The 18,176-nt window shown below is 30.1% G+C and overlaps 3 protein-coding genes across 3 annotated transcripts; 1 reads left to right on the forward strand and 2 right to left on the reverse strand.

The window, feature by feature from the left end:
- Window positions 1-1,585: 1,585 nt before the first annotated feature.
- Window positions 1,586-2,785, forward strand: LOC111619832 (venom protein 302-like). The gene is made up of 3 exons (XM_023361650.1): window positions 1,586-2,169; window positions 2,423-2,531; window positions 2,619-2,785. The coding sequence occupies exons 1-3, from the start codon at window positions 2,072-2,074 to the stop codon at window positions 2,757-2,759; spliced, it is 348 nt and encodes a 115-aa protein (XP_023217418.1). The 5' UTR covers window positions 1,586-2,071; the 3' UTR covers window positions 2,760-2,785.
- Window positions 2,786-8,186: 5,401 nt separating this feature from the next.
- Window positions 8,187-10,637, reverse strand: LOC111619860 (venom protein 302-like). The gene is made up of 3 exons (XM_023361682.1): window positions 10,486-10,637; window positions 8,597-8,708; window positions 8,187-8,522 (listed from the first exon to the last, which is right to left on the reverse strand). The coding sequence occupies exons 1-3, from the start codon at window positions 10,524-10,526 to the stop codon at window positions 8,322-8,324; spliced, it is 354 nt and encodes a 117-aa protein (XP_023217450.1). The 5' UTR covers window positions 10,527-10,637; the 3' UTR covers window positions 8,187-8,321.
- Window positions 10,638-13,828: 3,191 nt separating this feature from the next.
- Window positions 13,829-16,424, reverse strand: LOC111619861 (venom protein 302-like). Its single transcript, XM_023361683.1, has 3 exons — window positions 16,111-16,424; window positions 14,222-14,333; window positions 13,829-14,147 (listed from the first exon to the last, which is right to left on the reverse strand). The coding sequence occupies exons 1-3, from the start codon at window positions 16,149-16,151 to the stop codon at window positions 13,947-13,949; spliced, it is 354 nt and encodes a 117-aa protein (XP_023217451.1). The 5' UTR covers window positions 16,152-16,424; the 3' UTR covers window positions 13,829-13,946.
- Window positions 16,425-18,176: the final 1,752 nt, after the last annotated feature.

The following is an 18,176-nucleotide window of genomic DNA, read 5'->3' on the forward strand; positions in this document are numbered from 1 at the left end:
AAGACCAAAAGAAAAGAGAGAGAGAGAGAGAAAGAGGGGAGAGAAAAAAAATTTTTTTAAATATAAATATATCAAAATCTTATTTTCTATCCTTAATTATTTATTTATAAATCTTGTTATTAAATAATAAGATATTTTAAAAATTCTATAATTAAATATACTTTATTTTTATACCATTTAAAAGCCGAATATCGTGTATAATGCGCACTTTTAAATATTCGAATTGGAGCTAAATGGGGTTAAATTATAATGTAAAAAAGGGTGTAACTTTATTTATTAACGTGTAAATATGTTTAAAAAATGTATTACGGTTATCGTATCTTATTAATTGTTTTGTAATATTCATTTCAAAATGTTTACTGGTTCTGTTTTCAGAACTCGTTGTTACTTTGTCATTGACGTTGTTATTCTGGTTCTGATATAATTAAAAATATATATAACACCTGTATATAAATGTTGATAATTTGATAAACATTTATGTACATGTAAAAGATAAATTACAGTTCGATACGGTGTTATTTGCACTCAAAATGTCGGATAAGCTGCTACGATTAGCAATATTCTTCACGTTAATTTACAGGTACGTTCTATAATGTATTATAAAATATATATAAAAAATTACCTTTTATAATATTTTCTGACATATTTAAATTCAAAGGATAATTAAGTATTTCTAAAGAATATTTTATTTTTAAATTCACGAATTCGAGTTAAAAAGTGTAAAATATTATTAACAAAACTCGCTATGTAAAGTGAAGCTTATTTATTGAGCTTATTATATAGAGTAGTTCGCTTTATAAATCTTATTTTTTTAAAGAAAAGTTTATTATGTAAATTAAAGCTAAATTTCCCATAAGTATAGTATTATTTATAAAGGTTCTGTTCCGTTAAATATAATGAATACAGTTATGATGAAAACTAGGTTATTGTATAAGAAATAAAATTAATTAATCTAATTAAAGTCGTTTCCTCGAATTAAAATAAAAAGAAATTAAATAACGCACATAACATTTTCCTTTTATGAAGACAATAATGTAGTTCATTTGAAAGATAAATTAGAGAGATGATGCTGTATCCAGAGAATCAAGAATGGAAAGATGATGCTGTTTATTATTAAATATTTATAAATAAAATATTTTTCAGATTATATTAAATTAAAAATGAAATAGTTTTATAAATTCTGTAATAAAATACTTTATATATAATAAAAATTTGAGCGAATGAGCAACTGTTTAGTCTAGTTCAAGTGAGTCAACCTCCAAGAAAATCGTTCCTGANTTTTTTCCTCTCGATTACCTTGAATTATCTACAGTTATTTATATCATAAAACAATAGGATATTAATTACTTATAGCAATAAATTCCAACAACATCCTCTCTTGTAGATCTAAGTAACTTTTAATTCTGTTTTTTTTCTAATTTTTTTAAATACTTTAGGCATTAAATGAGAAATGTGGGGGTCCTTGGGAAACTTCTGGACGTTGTGCTAAAGGACTCAGCTGTATAAAACCAGAGAATACACCAGAAGATCAAAAATGGCAAGCTGAAGGAGTCTGCATCCGCGATTTATAACAGCATAAAAATTCAGTTTTTATGTAATTTCTGATTAAAAAATTAAAATAATCGATATAAAATACTGTTTATCTATTAAATAATGTTAATAATTAACCTATTTTTATCATAATTCATCATTTAAATAACTTATAACCAGTGTAATTCCATCGGTTCGGTATTCGAGTATGTTTAAAAAATTAAATTATATTTAATTAATTTTCAAATATAATTAAATTTTAATGTAATTTTTAATTACTTAAAACATTAAAATATGTAATTAAATTAATTATTGTGAGTTTTTTTTATGCTTACATATACAAAAAAATTAATTTAAACTGTAGGTAATTGTGTTTTAGTGTAGTGACGTGGAGAATCCTTTTCATTAATTGAAAGGAATTATTTAAAGTTAGGACGTGTTAACGAGACTTAAAATTCGCAGTAGGACTCTTATTTCGGTCGATAGTTTTCGTAATAAGTTACGAAATTTCTTTAGAAATTTTCTGCAGGATATTGATGCAATGTATTTTTTAATATATCGAAAAATAATACATTCAAAAGTACAGAAGTTAAAGATGAAAACCTTACTCTTTCTCATATTATTAGCTATTTTTCAATGGTAAGTTTAGAGATTTATTATATATTTTACTATTTATAACTGAATAAGAAGCTTATTATCACAAACTGAACAGTAGAATTTACATACAAGCTTATAACCTCACTCTACGAGGCCTCGCGTGTTAAACTTAATTTGGTGCTTTTCGAACGTTCAGAGCCTCTTAAACTTGAAGCTAATGGGGTTATAATTCACTTAACTGTATATTTTACCAGTTAATTGTGATTAAGACACTCTCCTTTCGTGTTTATTTTAGTGTATGTACGTTAATGTGCGCTCCTTGTGAGGGTAAATGCTCCGATCCTGTGGGTTGTAAAGCGGGTTTAACGAAGGATGTATGCGGTTGTTGCTACATATGTGCTAAAGTAAGTACGCTTGATATATATTTATCAGAGTAATTACAATAACTGTAAAGATTAAACAGTAATTATACAGAATTTTATTATTTACAGTCCTTAAACGAAAGATGCGGAGGAGTTTGGGGAGGGACTGGAAGATGCGGTAGAGGATTGGAGTGCGTGAAAAGAGATCGTATGCTTGTAGGTGTTTGCAAATCAGCAAGGAAAAAACGCAATTATTTTTTAATTAATTAAACTATTTTTTTGTATTTTAATAAAGAATAAATTAAAATTTAATTTAAATATATTTTATATTATAAATGTTTTAATTTAACTGCTCCAAAAACCGATTTAAAACGAAAATTCTCACGTTTTTACACATATTTTTTTTCTTGCATTTTACTTTCCCAGCTGTTACATAACAGAGAGGAAGGGTGGAAATCGGTCAGAAAAATGATCCCCTAAAAGAATATTTTACATTTTTGGACTCTGGACCTCGAGACGTCGAGGAATGCAAAAAAATTTGGGGGTTTTTCTGTACGTATGGATGTTAGTATGTTTGTATATGTATGTAGGGGAGAAAGACAGTTTTGTTGACCCAATTTAAAACTTAATAGCTCCTTTTCCTTTCGTCAAAACTTTCTGAAATTTTGCAGAGAGGTTTGTGTGTAAGAAACATTAATGCTATTAAATTTTGGTTGTTAAAGGTCGAAGGGATGAGGAGATAGAGGAGTCATGTGTCATATCTCGAGTAGAGTGATTATACTTTACTCGTTATTACTGATTATAATTCTTATAAAATGAAAATTTTGATAAAGCTTTCTGTCATTTTATATTAATAATAATTATATAAAAAGCCATTTTTAATGAAATATCGTAACAGATAGCGCCACACACAATTTTAACTCTTGCCGAGAAAGTTACGCAACTGATTTCTGAATATTTTAGCCTTTTAAGTTAAATGACCAGAAATGTTTAATATTTTCATACATTTTTTACAATTTAATTCGGAATTTTATGAAGAATAATTCACTTAAAACTCGCTCTCTTATCTTAAATATCAAGAATTCTATACAAATAACTATTCTATACAAAAAATCACGTGTCTTTTCGTTATAAAAATAGAAAACGAGTTAAACAAAACTAGGAAAAGTAATTTAAATTCTTTCTTTTTGCCTTTTATAAAATAAAAGATTTATAAANAAGGAAAAAGATTTAATACATTAACAACAATGACCTTTAGCCAGCATTCGAACAAAAAAAATGGCTTCCAGTTATCACGTGACATGCTCTCGACTAATCATAAATGACAATTGTTGACGTAATTTTTATATTTAGGATTATATTATGTAAATTAATTAATTTAAGTGTAAAATACTTAATCTATTTTAATTTTAAAAAGAAAAAATCTAATATTAAAAATGTCAAAATTCCAATATTTAAAATATACACACAATTATTTACATCTGGCATCATTAAAATAAGATTCTATACAGCGCCATCTGATTTTCGAAATTTAAACTAAACTTTTATGCCTATAAATTTAATTAATTTAATTATAAATACGTAAAATACTGTATGTATTAATTTTAAATTATTGGTTTTTTCACGTCGAAATAATTACTTAAAAAATAAATAATAATAATTTTTATTCTTTATATAATTGATGCCTCGCGTGTAAACTCAGAAATGCTTGCTCTGTCCAAGACGCTCTACGTCTTGTTATACGAAACAGAAAAATTATTTGAAAAATCGAATAAAAACATAACTTATTATATGTGGAACACATTAAGGCTTTAACCTTAAAAAACACTAAACAAATAACATTGTTATTAATTCATGGAAATAGGATCTAATGATTAACCTTATTCCACTAATCCAATACAATACAATACAATCCGTAGAAAGTCCAACCAAGCTTAGGAGTAACTCTATTCTCAAATTTTAGACATAATTCTGGATTATTAAATATTGTAGAATCGTGTACACGTGTCTTATGATAACACCACCATGCGCCTGATTATGGTGGGTCAGGCATTTGAGCTTCATCTTGCTACTGCACACTCTATTCATCATATGTTAGCCAAAGATGTTTGCTTTAGTGGTCTCCGTGGCACTACTGACCGTCTCTATAGATGCCGAGGAAAATCAAACTTTGTAGGAACCGATGTTTCATGCAAATAGATGTATTCGTTCTTTGTGTAAAAACAGTTAGGTTCAAAGTGCTGACTGCAAAAAACTCTTATTATTGCTTGGTCGTCACGGCGTATCGATGTCAACCACCGAACGAAGTATTGCTTATTTTTAAGAAGTCCGTCAAGAAAATATCCATTGTGTGTTCGTTTTACGTACAAAAAAGGGGTACCATATATCATCGGTCAGCGATCAAAACCCCGTAACTTTAATATATGTTCAAGTTTGAATTACAGCATTTATGGATAACGAAACACGTTTCCTGATCTATAAAACTCTCGTAATAAAACTTTCGAACTTAATTCAATACATAAGTAAAAAATAAAACTCAACGTAGGATTTCTGAAGGAACTTTAATGTTTCTCTAGAAAAATTTCTTCAGAAGGAGTTACGAGATTTTGATCGCCAACCCACGATATAGTGCCAGATTAACTAGGCCTATATCTAATTTATGACAATTCCCGTACAGTCGAGTCTAAATAAATAGCAATTACGCTAGAAATAGCTACCGTAAGTCGACATACAACAACCTCTGCGGCATAGGCACTTTCTGCCTTATTCAATATATTAAAATATTAACGAAAAAGTGACTATAAAAATTACAATATAACACTTTTTATTTCCTCAATTAATGGATAAATCAAAGACCCTCGCTTTACGACTGCATCTTTACAAATGATAGAATTTTTTAAAGACCTTTTTTACTTTATAAATTGTTTAAAATAACGCATATTTTTATTATATACCTTGTATTATATACCATTTTCACATACGTAATCTTAACGTATGACATTGAATTTAAACTATATAAAAAAAACGGCTCGTTTTACGACGCCATTACAGGAAACACGAAATCGGGTAGCTATCGTCAATTGATATACTATAAAATAATGTTTAAAAGTCAATAAGTTTTGTGATCACCTCGAATGACAATACAATAATTTGGCATGCTGTATATAAGGCTTTCGAGTATGGCTTGAGCGACTTAACAGATGAGTCTTTCTACAATGCTCTAAATGTGTTCAATGGGATTTAAACAGGGTAATACGTGTTGCCAATCTATACGGATTATGATTTTACTTATGACATGTTAATCCATCAAGCATAACATTAGCCTACTCTTCATTATCCTTCATAAGCATAAATGGTTTCAAGATCTATTCGCGATGTCTGGTAACTTCTAGAATACCTTCTGTACGAAGATCTATACGATTGTGGATTGTGATGTCACGATAAATGACTGAACATCATACCCAAAACTCTCCAATTTCTAATCTTCAGTGAAGGTTTATTTGTTTTCCAATTGTTTAAGGTAAGATGCCAAAAAAAAAAATCCCTTGCCAAAAAAAAATCCCTGCTCAAATCATACAACATCTTTATAAAAATCCGTTTTCCACCGTGACTGCATGCTTATAACTTAGGAGATGTTAAATACAGGCTGTCAGTAACGTTTCCGCTCACGTAACATACGTAACAGGAAGTTGCAAAACGTCAGACGTCACACAAGTTATCATCTGTTCTGTGTCTACGTAATGTAAAACTTTCGTTAAAGTTATACCTATTAAATGAAGAAAATAAATAAAAGTATTAATATCGCTTTCAGTTTAATAAAACAGATGAAATTTATATTAAATATGGATACATAATAATTCACTTTATTTATATTGCATCAGTTATTTGCTCGTGTAAGTAAAAAATATAAACAGAGAAATGTGATTTTGAATATTACGGAACAATAATTAAGGAACAAGATTTAATACACTAACAACAATGACCTTTAGCCAGCATTCGAACAGAAAAAAATGGCTTCCAGTTATCACGTGACATGCTCTCGACTAATCATAAATGACAATTGTTGACGTAATTTTTATATTTAGGATTATATTATATAAATTAATTAATTTAAGTGTAAAATACTTAATCTATTTTAATTTTAAAAAGAAAAAATCTAATATTAAAAATGTCAAAATTCCAATATTTAAAATATACACACAATTATTTACATCTGGCATCATTAAAATAAGATTCTATACAGCGCCATCTGATTTTCGAAATTTAAACTAAACTTTTATGCCTATAAATTTAATTAATTTAATTATAAATACGTAAAATACTGTATGTATTAATTTTAAATTATTGGTTTTTTCACGTCGAAATAATTACTTAAAAAATAAATAATAATAATTTTTATTCTTTATATAATTGATGCCTCGCGTGTAAACTCAGAAATGCTTGCTCTGTCCAAGACGCTCTACGTCTTGTTATACGAAACAGAAAAATTATTTGAAAAATCGAATAAAAACATAACTTATTATATGTGGAACACATTAAGGCTTTAACCTTAAAAAACACTAAACAAATAACATTGTTATTAATTCATGGAAATAGGATCTAATGATTAACCTTATTCCACTAATCCAATACAATACAATACAATCCGTAGAAAGTCCAACCAAGCTTAGGAGTAACTCTATTCTCAAATTTTAGACATAATTCTGGATTATTAAATATTGTAGAATCGTGTACACGTGTCTTATGATAACACCACCATGCGCCTGATTATGGTGGGTCAGGCATTTGAGCTTCATCTTGCTACTGCACACTCTATTCATCATATGTTAGCCAAAGATGTTTGCTTTAGTGGTCTCCGTGGCACTACTGACCGTCTCTATAGATGCCGAGGAAAATCAAACTTTGTAGGAACCGATGTTTCATGCAAATAGATGTATTCGTTCTTTGTGTAAAAACAGTTAGGTTCAAAGTGCTGACTGCAAAAAACTCTTATTATTGCTTGGTCGTCACGGCGTATCGATGTCAACCACCGAACGAAGTATTGCTTATTTTTAAGAAGTCCGTCAAGAAAATATCCATTGTGTGTTCGTTTTACGTACAAAAAAGGGGTACCATATATCATCGGTCAGCGATCAAAACCCCGTAACTTTAATATATGTTCAAGTTTGAATTACAGCATTTATGGATAACGAAACACGTTTCCTGATCTATAAAACTCTCGTAATAAAACTTTCGAACTTAATTCAATACATAAGTAAAAAATAAAACTCAACGTAGGATTTCTGAAGGAACTTTAATGTTTCTCTAGAAAAATTTCTTCAGAAGGAGTTACGAGATTTTGATCGCCAACCCACGATATAGTGCCAGATTAACTAGGCCTATATCTAATTTATGACAATTCCCGTACAGTCGAGTCTAAATAAATAGCAATTACGCTAGAAATAGCTACCGTAAGTCGACATACAACAACCTCTGCGGCATAGGCACTTTCTGCCTTAGACAGTCATGGCGGCGCCAATTTTCTTTGACTTCAAACGTCGGCGCTAGTTTCTACGTTAACTTTCAACCGATTCTGGATATAGTAATTATGTCGTTGGTTTATACACTAGACTTTACACTTACATCTGGTCCTTGTTTACTAATAAGAACTAAGCCATTACTAAACTAATGAATAGTGTATTAGTTAATACAGTATATTTATTTATACATTATGATTTTTTTTATTACATTACTCCAATACAGACATCTTACTAATGCAATAATAAAATTACAACACGCTCGATGAATAATATAAACAGAATAATGACACCCGCTCCATTATATTGTCCACTTTCATTGAAGTATGTCGGGAACGGTAAAGTCGGGAGTGGAAGTGGTAGTTGTCATTCTTCTACCCACGATGCATTTCCCGATAGGAGCATCGGCGTAATCACGTGGATCTTCGTTAGGTGGAAAATCCCCCAAGTCGCAAACTAGATCGATTCCGCAGGTTCCGTAAGAATTAAAAGGTCCTCCGCAAGGATCGCCCAGGTTCTGCAAGAGAAATTCATGTGTATTGAATAATTATATAGTATTTCGCGTGTCGATATGATATACGAAGATCCTACCTTTGCACAAACTCCGCAGCATCCACAAGGATCTTTTGTAACTCCTACGGGACAGTCGCTTGGCACTCTATCGCACGTAACTTCTTTACAAGGCACGCAGTATAAGGAAGCACTATTAAGGAAATTACTTAATTTTATTCCTGAAAGCAATTTTATTTTAAAATAAAACATTAAACCCTGTTGTAGTAAAATAAAATGCTGCTCTTGCTGCTTGGCGTGTTGCAAGTAAGACGGAGGAAAGCGCTTAAAGAAATTGGCATTTCACGGATGACTCATTTAGGTCTGACTCATTAACATTAAAAAGTGTGTTAGGTTTAAACAATCCAATTACCCAATCAAATTATTAATTTTGTGTAATTTAAATACGTAATTAAATTAACTAAATGGTTATGGTCGATGTCTTCAAACCTCGTTAGAGATTTTCTTTCGCTTTGTATGAAAGAATAAAACTTCGTTTATTTTATTAAAAATAATATTAAAATTACTTATAAATAGTGAAAACATTTGAAATTTATTAATATTTACAAAAATAATTTGAATTCTTCCAACGTTTTTTTTTATTATTTTTAATTTTAAGCCTCCATTTTGATTTTTCAAGAGATCATCCATCAACTTATATCTTCATAAAACTATGTCAAATTATATTTAAGGCTAAGAAAATTGTAGCAATTAAAGTACAAATAAACTTTCTGCAATATATTTATCAAACAGGAACAAGAAAAAAAATCAAAATTAGAAGGAATATTTAGTAACGAAGCACTTAAAGTTGAAATATTTTCGTTCGAGCATCAGAGTCAATACGTAGCTTATGATTTTAAAGTGGGAGTCTCAATGTCAAGTGGAAAATAGAGTAAAAATAATCAAGTGAACGAATTCCAGAGTTAAATAACATATTTCTTACAATGTTTTCGTTATGTATTCAACAGTAACTACTTAAGAATTTGGCAATCGGTACCGGATTTACTTAACATAAACAAGTAACAGTTTTGTGCTTCATCCTAGGATGACGACTTATTTAGGAGGGTGGAAGGGCTCTTTCCATTCTTCTAAATAAAAAAAATTAATTGATTATTCATTAATTAACACGAGATACCAGCATACAGGAGGGGCTGACCCGCAGTGGGGTCGAATAACATAGGTGATAGACGGGACTTAAAAAATTAATATATAATTTGGTTTAGGGTAAAGAGTCTCTTATAAGATATTAGTAGGAGGGTTAAACTGCCTTTAAACATCATTTATAAATAATTAGTTAATGTAGTTTCTAATTAAAATACAATTAAATATTCTTAATTTTTATCTGTTAAGTATATCAAATCACAAAAGGTTTAGAATACATCTAAGTGTAGAAGGGAATATTTACACATTATTCGGAATAAACTGTTTTATTAAAATATAAAAAAAGAAAATAATATCTAAGAAAATTATATTTTAAAAAAAATATATTATATAACTTATTTTATAAAGGAAGGATATATTTTTCTTATAAGAAGGGAAGAGATATCACATATCAAAAGTTATTTCCTGTTTCCTTTTCCTTTAATTCTGAAGAAAAGATTCACTTTGAACGAACGAAATATTCTAATTATTAATTTAGAAAAATTTCATTTCGATTAATTAAATAATTGGATCAACTAATAACGATTAAAACTTACAAATAGAGTAATTGTATTTAACAGTATGGTGATGATGCTCCAGGTGATGCTTTATCAAGTGATAATTTAGGATCAGTTATCGATTATATAAATGTATAATGTTAAATTACGGATTAATATTTAAATTTAGGGTATTAAAAGTTAATATTTGTCTATATATTTATATAAATTATCATATTTAAAAGGTATAACTAGTTATAATATCGCTATATCAGTCTAGGTGATAGGATTTACCTTGCAACGAAGCTTAGTATGCAGAGAAAACCGAGCCACATCTTCTTCCTTCTTTGATTATACTAAAGTTTGATTTTTATATTGTTAAGCATCACGTAATAAACATTCCGGATGCCAAAATGTGACGTAACTTATCAGTTAAGTGCATATTTGACGTCGTCGGTCTGGTTGAAGTTAGCTTCTTAGAATTACGAAACTTAATTGATATGGTATTTTCCCATTTAATTTAACTTAATTATNATAGAACATATTTTTAAACCCATGTAAAAATTCTCTAATTAGTCTGGAAACGGGGGACCTAATTGTTGAATACTGTGAAATCGAGTAAGATTGGCTATAATGTAATTATCTTAATCTTCACTATCGTTACTTTTTGCCTGAATAACGCCGGGCTTATCTGCTATTTATTATTATAAATTACTTTTGTCAGATATCTACAACAATTGCAAAAAACTTAAATATAAATTTTTTGCAATTGTATCTGTATTTATGTAATATTGGCTGAAGAGGACATAGTGAAGACCCAATTTTTTGTGGGTCTTTTCCGTAAACAATAAATAATTTTTTTCATTCATACTATGGTAAATAGGTCTTATAATTGAAGCATATGTAGTATTTATTCAAAGATTATTTACAATTACTTCATATCTAAAGGAAAACATTTTCCTTTCTGATTATTATGCCAAATTTTAATGTCGACGTTTTTAGGAGGAGGGAATGACCTCCTGACACACACCATCCATCTCGCACATTTGTAATAAATATCGCCTGGTCCTCCGCATTCCTCGCCTAATGTCTGCAGAAATAATTAAGAATATAATGTTTAGAAACGTTAATTCACATCTTTAAACATATAAAATTATATGTTTATAGAGTTACGCATCTTTGCACACACTTCACCGCAGTCACAAACGTCTTTAATCACTCCAACTGCACATCTTCCGTGAGGTTGACACGCAGGTTTGTCATATAGAGGACAATTCAGGGTGTACGTTCTTGGTGAGTTTATTAAATCATTTATTTAAAAAACGCTGTAAACAAATAATTAAATGTGTATATTACGTAATAACTCTTTACATACGCAATTATGCAGCAGGTCAGAGCCAAGAAGAGCATCGAGGACATATTTGAATAAAGTCACAAATTTGTTAATATAGAGAAACCATCATTAAGGACACTCCCGAATATCGGGCATTACTTAAAGGTCATTTTGACAATTTGTTTAATTACAATTAATACGTTAATAATTATTAATACAAATGAAATTTTAATTGAAAGAATATTCTGAGATTTTCAAAGGTAAAAAAAAAATAATAGTTTACTATTATAATTGTGGATAATAAAAGAATGGGGGTCCAGGAGTCGGATTTGAAGATACTTGGGAGTCGAAGTGACAACGTTCTTCTTCCCCGATGCCATTCAGCAAACCTGAAGAAAATTGGGTTCCAAGAAAACAGCAAAACACAATAACAAAGCAATAGACACCGAGCGAAAGTAAGGATGGCCTGTCCGCACCCAACATGTGCTAGGATCATCTCCCTTTTCCAGCAAATTGAAGGAGATTCTTGAACTTGCTGGAAAGAAAGAATAAGAAAGGCTTATACACACTAAGGCTAATTAAAAAGTTTTCAATTACAAAAAGAAGGCAACGTTCCATCCCAATTCTACGCCCGTACGACGAAATCGCTCCGTGTCCCGATTAATTTTCATATTTTTCTCTTCGGAAAGATTTAAATCCAATATTTATGAGCAATTATTTATTGTGACATAGTCACAATGTAAGGCTGCAATTTTTAATTATATTTTTAAAATTTAAAATATACGCTCTCCACCTCAAATTAGTAGACTAGTGGCTTGCTCTGTACATCATAGTTTTCTTTTAACAATAGAGTCGTACCGTTCTCGAGATTAATAAAGACAGGCGGATGGACGACAGCGGGAATTTACAGGTCTAGAATTTTTTTTTTCAAATTTCAGCTCTATAATTAGTTACACTTAATCAGAATTCGGGAATCGTCGCTTCTTCCATCGATTCAATGACCAATGCCCCTCATCCCCATCATTATTGTGTAAATTATGAATGGTTTANTACGTCTTGTTATACGAAACAGAAAAATTATTTGAAAAATCGAATAAAAACATAACTTATTATATGTGGAACACATTAAGGCTTTAACCTTAAAAAACACTAAACAAATAACATTGTTATTAATTCATGGAAATAGGATCTAATGATTAACCTTATTCCACTAATCCAATACAATACAATACAATCCGTAGAAAGTCCAACCAAGCTTAGGAGTAACTCTATTCTCAAATTTTAGACATAATTCTGGATTATTAAATATTGTAGAATCGTGTACACGTGTCTTATGATAACACCACGATGCGCCTGATTATGGTGGGTCAGGCATTTGAGCTTCATCTTGCTACTGCACACTCTATTCATCATGTGTTAGCCAAAGATGTTTGCTTTAGTGGTCTCCGTGGCACTACTGACCGTCTCTATAGATGCCGAGGAAAATCAAACTTTGTAGGAACCGATGTTTCATGCAAATAGATGTATTCGTTCTTTGTGTAAAAACAGTTAGGTTCAAAGTGCTGACTGCAAAAAACTCTTATTATTGCTTGGTCGTCACGGCGTATCGATGTCAACCACCGAACGAAGTATTGCTTATTTTTAAGAAGTCCGTCAAGAAAATATCCATTGTGTGTTCGTTTTACGTACAAAAAAGGGGTACCATATATCATCGGTCAGCGATCAAAACCCCGTAACTTTAATATATGTTCAAGTTTGAATTACAGCATTTATGGATAACGAAACACGTTTCCTGATCTATAAAACTCTCGTAATAAAACTTTCGAACTTAATTCAATACATAAGTAAAAAATAAAACTCAACGTAGGATTTCTGAAGGAACTTTAATGTTTCTCTAGAAAAATTTCTTCAGAAGGAGTTACGAGATTTTGATCGCCAACCCACGATATAGTGCCAGATTAACTAGGCCTATATCTAATTTATGACAATTCCCGTACAGTCGAGTCTAAATAAATAGCAATTACGCTAGAAATAGCTACCGTAAGTCGACATACAACAACCTCTGCGGCATAGGCACTTTCTGCCTTAGACAGTCATGGCGGCGCCAATTTTCTTTGACTTCAAACGTCGGCGCTAGTTTCTACGTTAACTTTCAACCGATTCTGGATATAGTAATTATGTCGTTGGTTTATACACTAGACTTTACACTTACATCTGGTCCTTGTTTACTAATAAGAACTAAGCCATTACTAAACTAATGAATAGTGTATTAGTTAATACAGTATATTTATTTATACATTATGATTTTTTTTATTACATTACTCCAATACAGACATCTTACTAATGCAATAATAAAATTACAACACGCTCGATGAATAATATAAACAGAATAATGACACCCGCTCCATTATATTGTCCACTTTCATTGAAGTATGTCGGGAACGGTAAAGTCGGGAGTGGAAGTGGTAGTTGTCATTCTTCTACCCACGATGCATTTCCCGATAGGAGCATCGGCGTAATCACGTGGATCTTCGTTAGGTGGAAAATCCCCCAAGTCGCAAACTAGATCGATTCCGCAGGTTCCGTAAGAATTAAAAGGTCCTCCGCAAGGATCGCCCAGGTTCTGCAAGAGAAATTCATGTGTATTGAATAATTATATAGTATTTCGCGTGTCGATATGATATACGAAGATCCTACCTTTGCACAAACTCCGCAGCATCCACAAGGATCTTTTGTAACTCCTACGGGACAGTCGCTTGGCACTCTATCGCACGTAACTTCTTTACAAGGCACGCAGTATAAGGAAGCACTATTAAGGAAATTACTTAATTTTATTCCTGAAAGCAATTTTATTTTAAAATAAAACATTAAACCCTGTTGTAGTAAAATAAAATGCTGCTCTTGCTGCTTGGCGTGTTGCAAGTAAGACGGAGGAAAGCGCTTAAAGAAATTGGCATTTCACGGATGACTCATTTAGGTCTGACTCATTAACATTAAAAAGTGTGTTAGGTTTAAACAATCCAATTACCCAATCAAATTATTAATTTTGTGTAATTTAAATACGTAATTAAATTAACTAAATGGTTATGGTCGATGTCTTCAAACCTCGTTAGAGATTTTCTTTCGCTTTGTATGAAAGAATAAAACTTCGTTTATTTTATTAAAAATAATATTAAAATTACTTATAAATAGTGAAAACATTTGAAATTTATTAATATTTACAAAAATAATTTGAATTCTTCCAACGTTTTTTTTTATTATTTTTAATTTTAAGCCTCCATTTTGATTTTTCAAGAGATCATCCATCAACTTATATCTTCATAAAACTATGTCAAATTATATTTAAGGCTAAGAAAATTGTAGCAATTAAAGTACAAATAAACTTTCTGCAATATATTTATCAAACAGGAACAAGAAAAAAAATCAAAATTAGAAGGAATATTTAGTAACGAAGCACTTAAAGTTGAAATATTTTCGTTCGAGCATCAGAGTCAATACGTAGCTTATGATTTTAAAGTGGGAGTCTCAATGTCAAGTGGAAAATAGAGTAAAAATAATCAAGTGAACGAATTCCAGAGTTAAATAACATATTTCTTACAATGTTTTCGTTATGTATTCAACAGTAACTACTTAAGAATTTGGCAATCGGTACCGGATTTACTTAACATAAACAAGTAACAGTTTTGTGCTTCATCCTAGGATGACGACTTATTTAGGAGGGTGGAAGGGCTCTTTCCATTCTTCTAAATAAAAAAAATTAATTGATTATTCATTAATTAACACGAGATACCAGCATACAGGAGGGGCTGACCCGCAGTGGGGTCGAATAACATAGGTGATAGACGGGACTTAAAAAATTAATATATAATTTGGTTTAGGGTAAAGAGTCTCTTATAAGATATTAGTAGGAGGGTTAAACTGCCTTTAAACATCATTTATAAATAATTAGTTAATGTAGTTTCTAATTAAAATACAATTAAATATTCTTAATTTTTATCTGTTAAGTATATCAAATCACAAAAGGTTTAGAATACATCTAAGTGTAGAAGGGAATATTTACACATTATTCGGAATAAAATGTTTTATTAAAATATAAAAAAAGAAAATAATATCTAAGAAAATTATATTTTAAAAAAAATATATTATATAACTTATTTTATAAAGGAAGGATATATTTTTCTTATAAGAAGGGAAGAGATATCACATATCAAAAGTTATTTCCTGTTTCCTTTTCCTTTAATTCTGAAGAAAAGATTCACTTTGAACGAACGAAATATTCTAATTATTAATTTAGAAAAATTTCATTTCGATTAATTAAATAATTGGATCAACTAATAACGATTAAAACTTACAAATAGAGTAATTGTATTTAACAGTATGGTGATGATGCTCCAGGTGATGCTTTATCAAGTGATAATTTAGGATCAGTTATCGATTATATAAATGTATAATGTTAAATTACGGATTAATATTTAAATTTAGGGTATTAAAAGTTAATATTTGTCTATATATTTATATAAATTATCATATTTAAAAGGTATAACTAGTTATAATATCGCTATATCAGTCTAGGTGATAGGATTTACCTTGCAACGAAGCTTAGTATGCAGAGAAAACCGAGCCACATCTTCTTCCTTCTTTGATTATACTAAAGTTTGATTTTTATATTGTTAAGCATCACGTAATAAACATTCCGGATGCCAAAATGTGACGTAACTTATCAGTTAAGTGCATATTTGACGTCGTCGGTCTGGTTGAAGTTAGCTTCTTAGAATTACGAAACTTAATTGATATGGTATTTTCCCATTTAATTTAACTTAATTATTATCTTTAAGCACTAAATTTACGCTTTGTTTTAAATAATTAACGTTATAAATTAGTCAGATGTTGATTTTTTTTGGTCCTTTCTAAACCATCTCCAGCATCATCTTAAAAGGAAGAAATTAGAAAAATATGCAACACTCCTTAAGAGTAGAGACGGAAGTTGCGTTGATTGAATAATTACTAATATTTTAATTTACTTTAAAATGTTTACGGCTGCATCAATTGTGTCAAAGAGGTTAAAGGAAGGAGTCGAGTTTCAAAATTTTTATTTACATTGTAACCAATAGGATGTGGGAGGATGAATGCTTTACTCTTTACATATTAACCAATTGTTACTTTCCAAATTAACTACGTTTCAAGGATCTATATTTTATTCGCTATTATTTCTAATTGTGACGTGCATACATTTTCCTTTCTGGGTTTTCTAACAAGTTAGAAAATGTTTACCAAAGGAAGGGAACGATCTGATCTGACGCATATCGTCTCGCTCTCATGTATATTTTTGGGTCCTTCTTCGCCTAATTCCTACAATAATAATTAAGAAAATAATATTTAGAAACGTTAATTCACATCTTTAAATGTATATAATCATATTTTTATAGAGTTACGTTACTTACGTACCTTTTCACACACGTCACAACAGTCACAAACGTCCTGAACTACTCCAGCAATTCACATGAAATTTGTCACAAAGAAAACAATTTTTCTTCGTTTATTCATCAAATTATTTATTTAAAAACGTTTTAAACCTGTAAATAAACTATATATTAAGTAATAATTGATTACTTATGCAATTGTGCAGCAGGCCAGAGCCAAGAAGAGCATAGAAAGACTTCGTTCTGTTATGTTAGGTAAAGTTTTTAATTATAACTAATAAAAACTTACCTGAAGAGGAATTAAGTGAAGAAACTAAGAAATTTGACTACGTTTATACTCGAGAAGCATTTATCAGTAATTTTATCAAGGTTAAATTGTGAAAAAATTATATCTATTGATGTTAGTGTGTGGGGGGCACGATTTCGTTCACCTTGTTTGAACCTTAATAATTCCTGTCTCTTTTGTCAAAAGTTTTTGAAATTTTTCAGGGAAGTTTACGTATTAGGGGGCTCGATGCTGTTAAATTTTTGTGGTTAAAGGTCGAGGGGAAGTGGAGATAGAGAGAAACCGTGTGTAGTATCTGGCGTGAAGACGAACTTAATGAAGATTTTACTCGTTATTAGCATTAATAATATATTATAAAACTCCTCTCTACCCTCAAAATTAAGCATTTATTTGACTTTTTATAATATAAAAATTTTTTATTTAACGTTTCTTTTTCTTCTGTTGTAAATTATATTATTCCACAAGTAACTTAACAGAAAGATAGATTTAAATTGCTGGAAATAATTTTCCGGTATGTTTGTTTGTCTGGAAAATTATACAAAGGCTCAAAATAAATAATTTAAATCTTTTAATTCCGTTGAATGGCGAATCATTTAATAGAAAATTTCCGAAAAAAATGAAGATAGCCGGAAGAAGCGAGGAATGTTTTAAAGTCGTTACGTAAATTATATATAATTTCTCTTATATACAAACCTTAAGAAGTGTGAGTATTGTTACTTTATACCGTACTTTATGTACGCAGATAAATGATAATAATGAGGCTAATTGTAAAGATATTTACTTTATTTAAACAAAAATTACAATTATATGAACAGAATTATTTAACCTCTGAGGGGCTTACACTTTCCTTTCTGGTTTTTGTACCAAGTTTCGGTATCTTTGACATCTTTAGGGGGAGGGAATGGCCCGACGCACAACATCCATCTCGCACATTTTCCATAAATAT

This window comes from Centruroides sculpturatus, unplaced genomic scaffold (genome assembly GCF_000671375.1).
Source record: "Centruroides sculpturatus isolate CEXI.00-Female unplaced genomic scaffold, Cexi_2.0 scaffold138, whole genome shotgun sequence".
Taxonomy (NCBI): domain Eukaryota; kingdom Metazoa; phylum Arthropoda; class Arachnida; order Scorpiones; family Buthidae; genus Centruroides; species Centruroides sculpturatus.

Excerpts from the sequence above, each read along its gene's own strand:
- LOC111619832 (XM_023361650.1), top strand. The coding sequence starts at position 2,072 with ATGTATTTTTTAATATATCGAAAAATAATACATTCAAAAGTACAGAAG. Across the intron at positions 2,170-2,422 it reads TTATTAGCTATTTTTCAATG|TGTATGTACGTTAATGTGCG; the intron begins GTAAGTTTAGAG and ends TGTTTATTTTAG. Across the intron at positions 2,532-2,618 it reads GTTGCTACATATGTGCTAAA|TCCTTAAACGAAAGATGCGG; the intron begins GTAAGTACGCTT and ends TATTATTTACAG.
- LOC111619860 (XM_023361682.1), bottom strand. The coding sequence starts at position 10,526 with ATGTGGCTCGGTTTTCTCTGCATACTAAGCTTCGTTGCAAG. Across the intron at positions 8,709-10,485 it reads ATACTAAGCTTCGTTGCAAG|TGCTTCCTTATACTGCGTGC; the intron begins GTAAATCCTATC and ends TTTCCTTAATAG. Across the intron at positions 8,523-8,596 it reads GCTGCGGAGTTTGTGCAAAG|AACCTGGGCGATCCTTGCGG; the intron begins GTAGGATCTTCG and ends TTTCTCTTGCAG.
- LOC111619861 (XM_023361683.1), bottom strand. The coding sequence starts at position 16,151 with ATGTGGCTCGGTTTTCTCTGCATACTAAGCTTCGTTGCAAG. Across the intron at positions 14,334-16,110 it reads ATACTAAGCTTCGTTGCAAG|TGCTTCCTTATACTGCGTGC; the intron begins GTAAATCCTATC and ends TTTCCTTAATAG. Across the intron at positions 14,148-14,221 it reads GCTGCGGAGTTTGTGCAAAG|AACCTGGGCGATCCTTGCGG; the intron begins GTAGGATCTTCG and ends TTTCTCTTGCAG.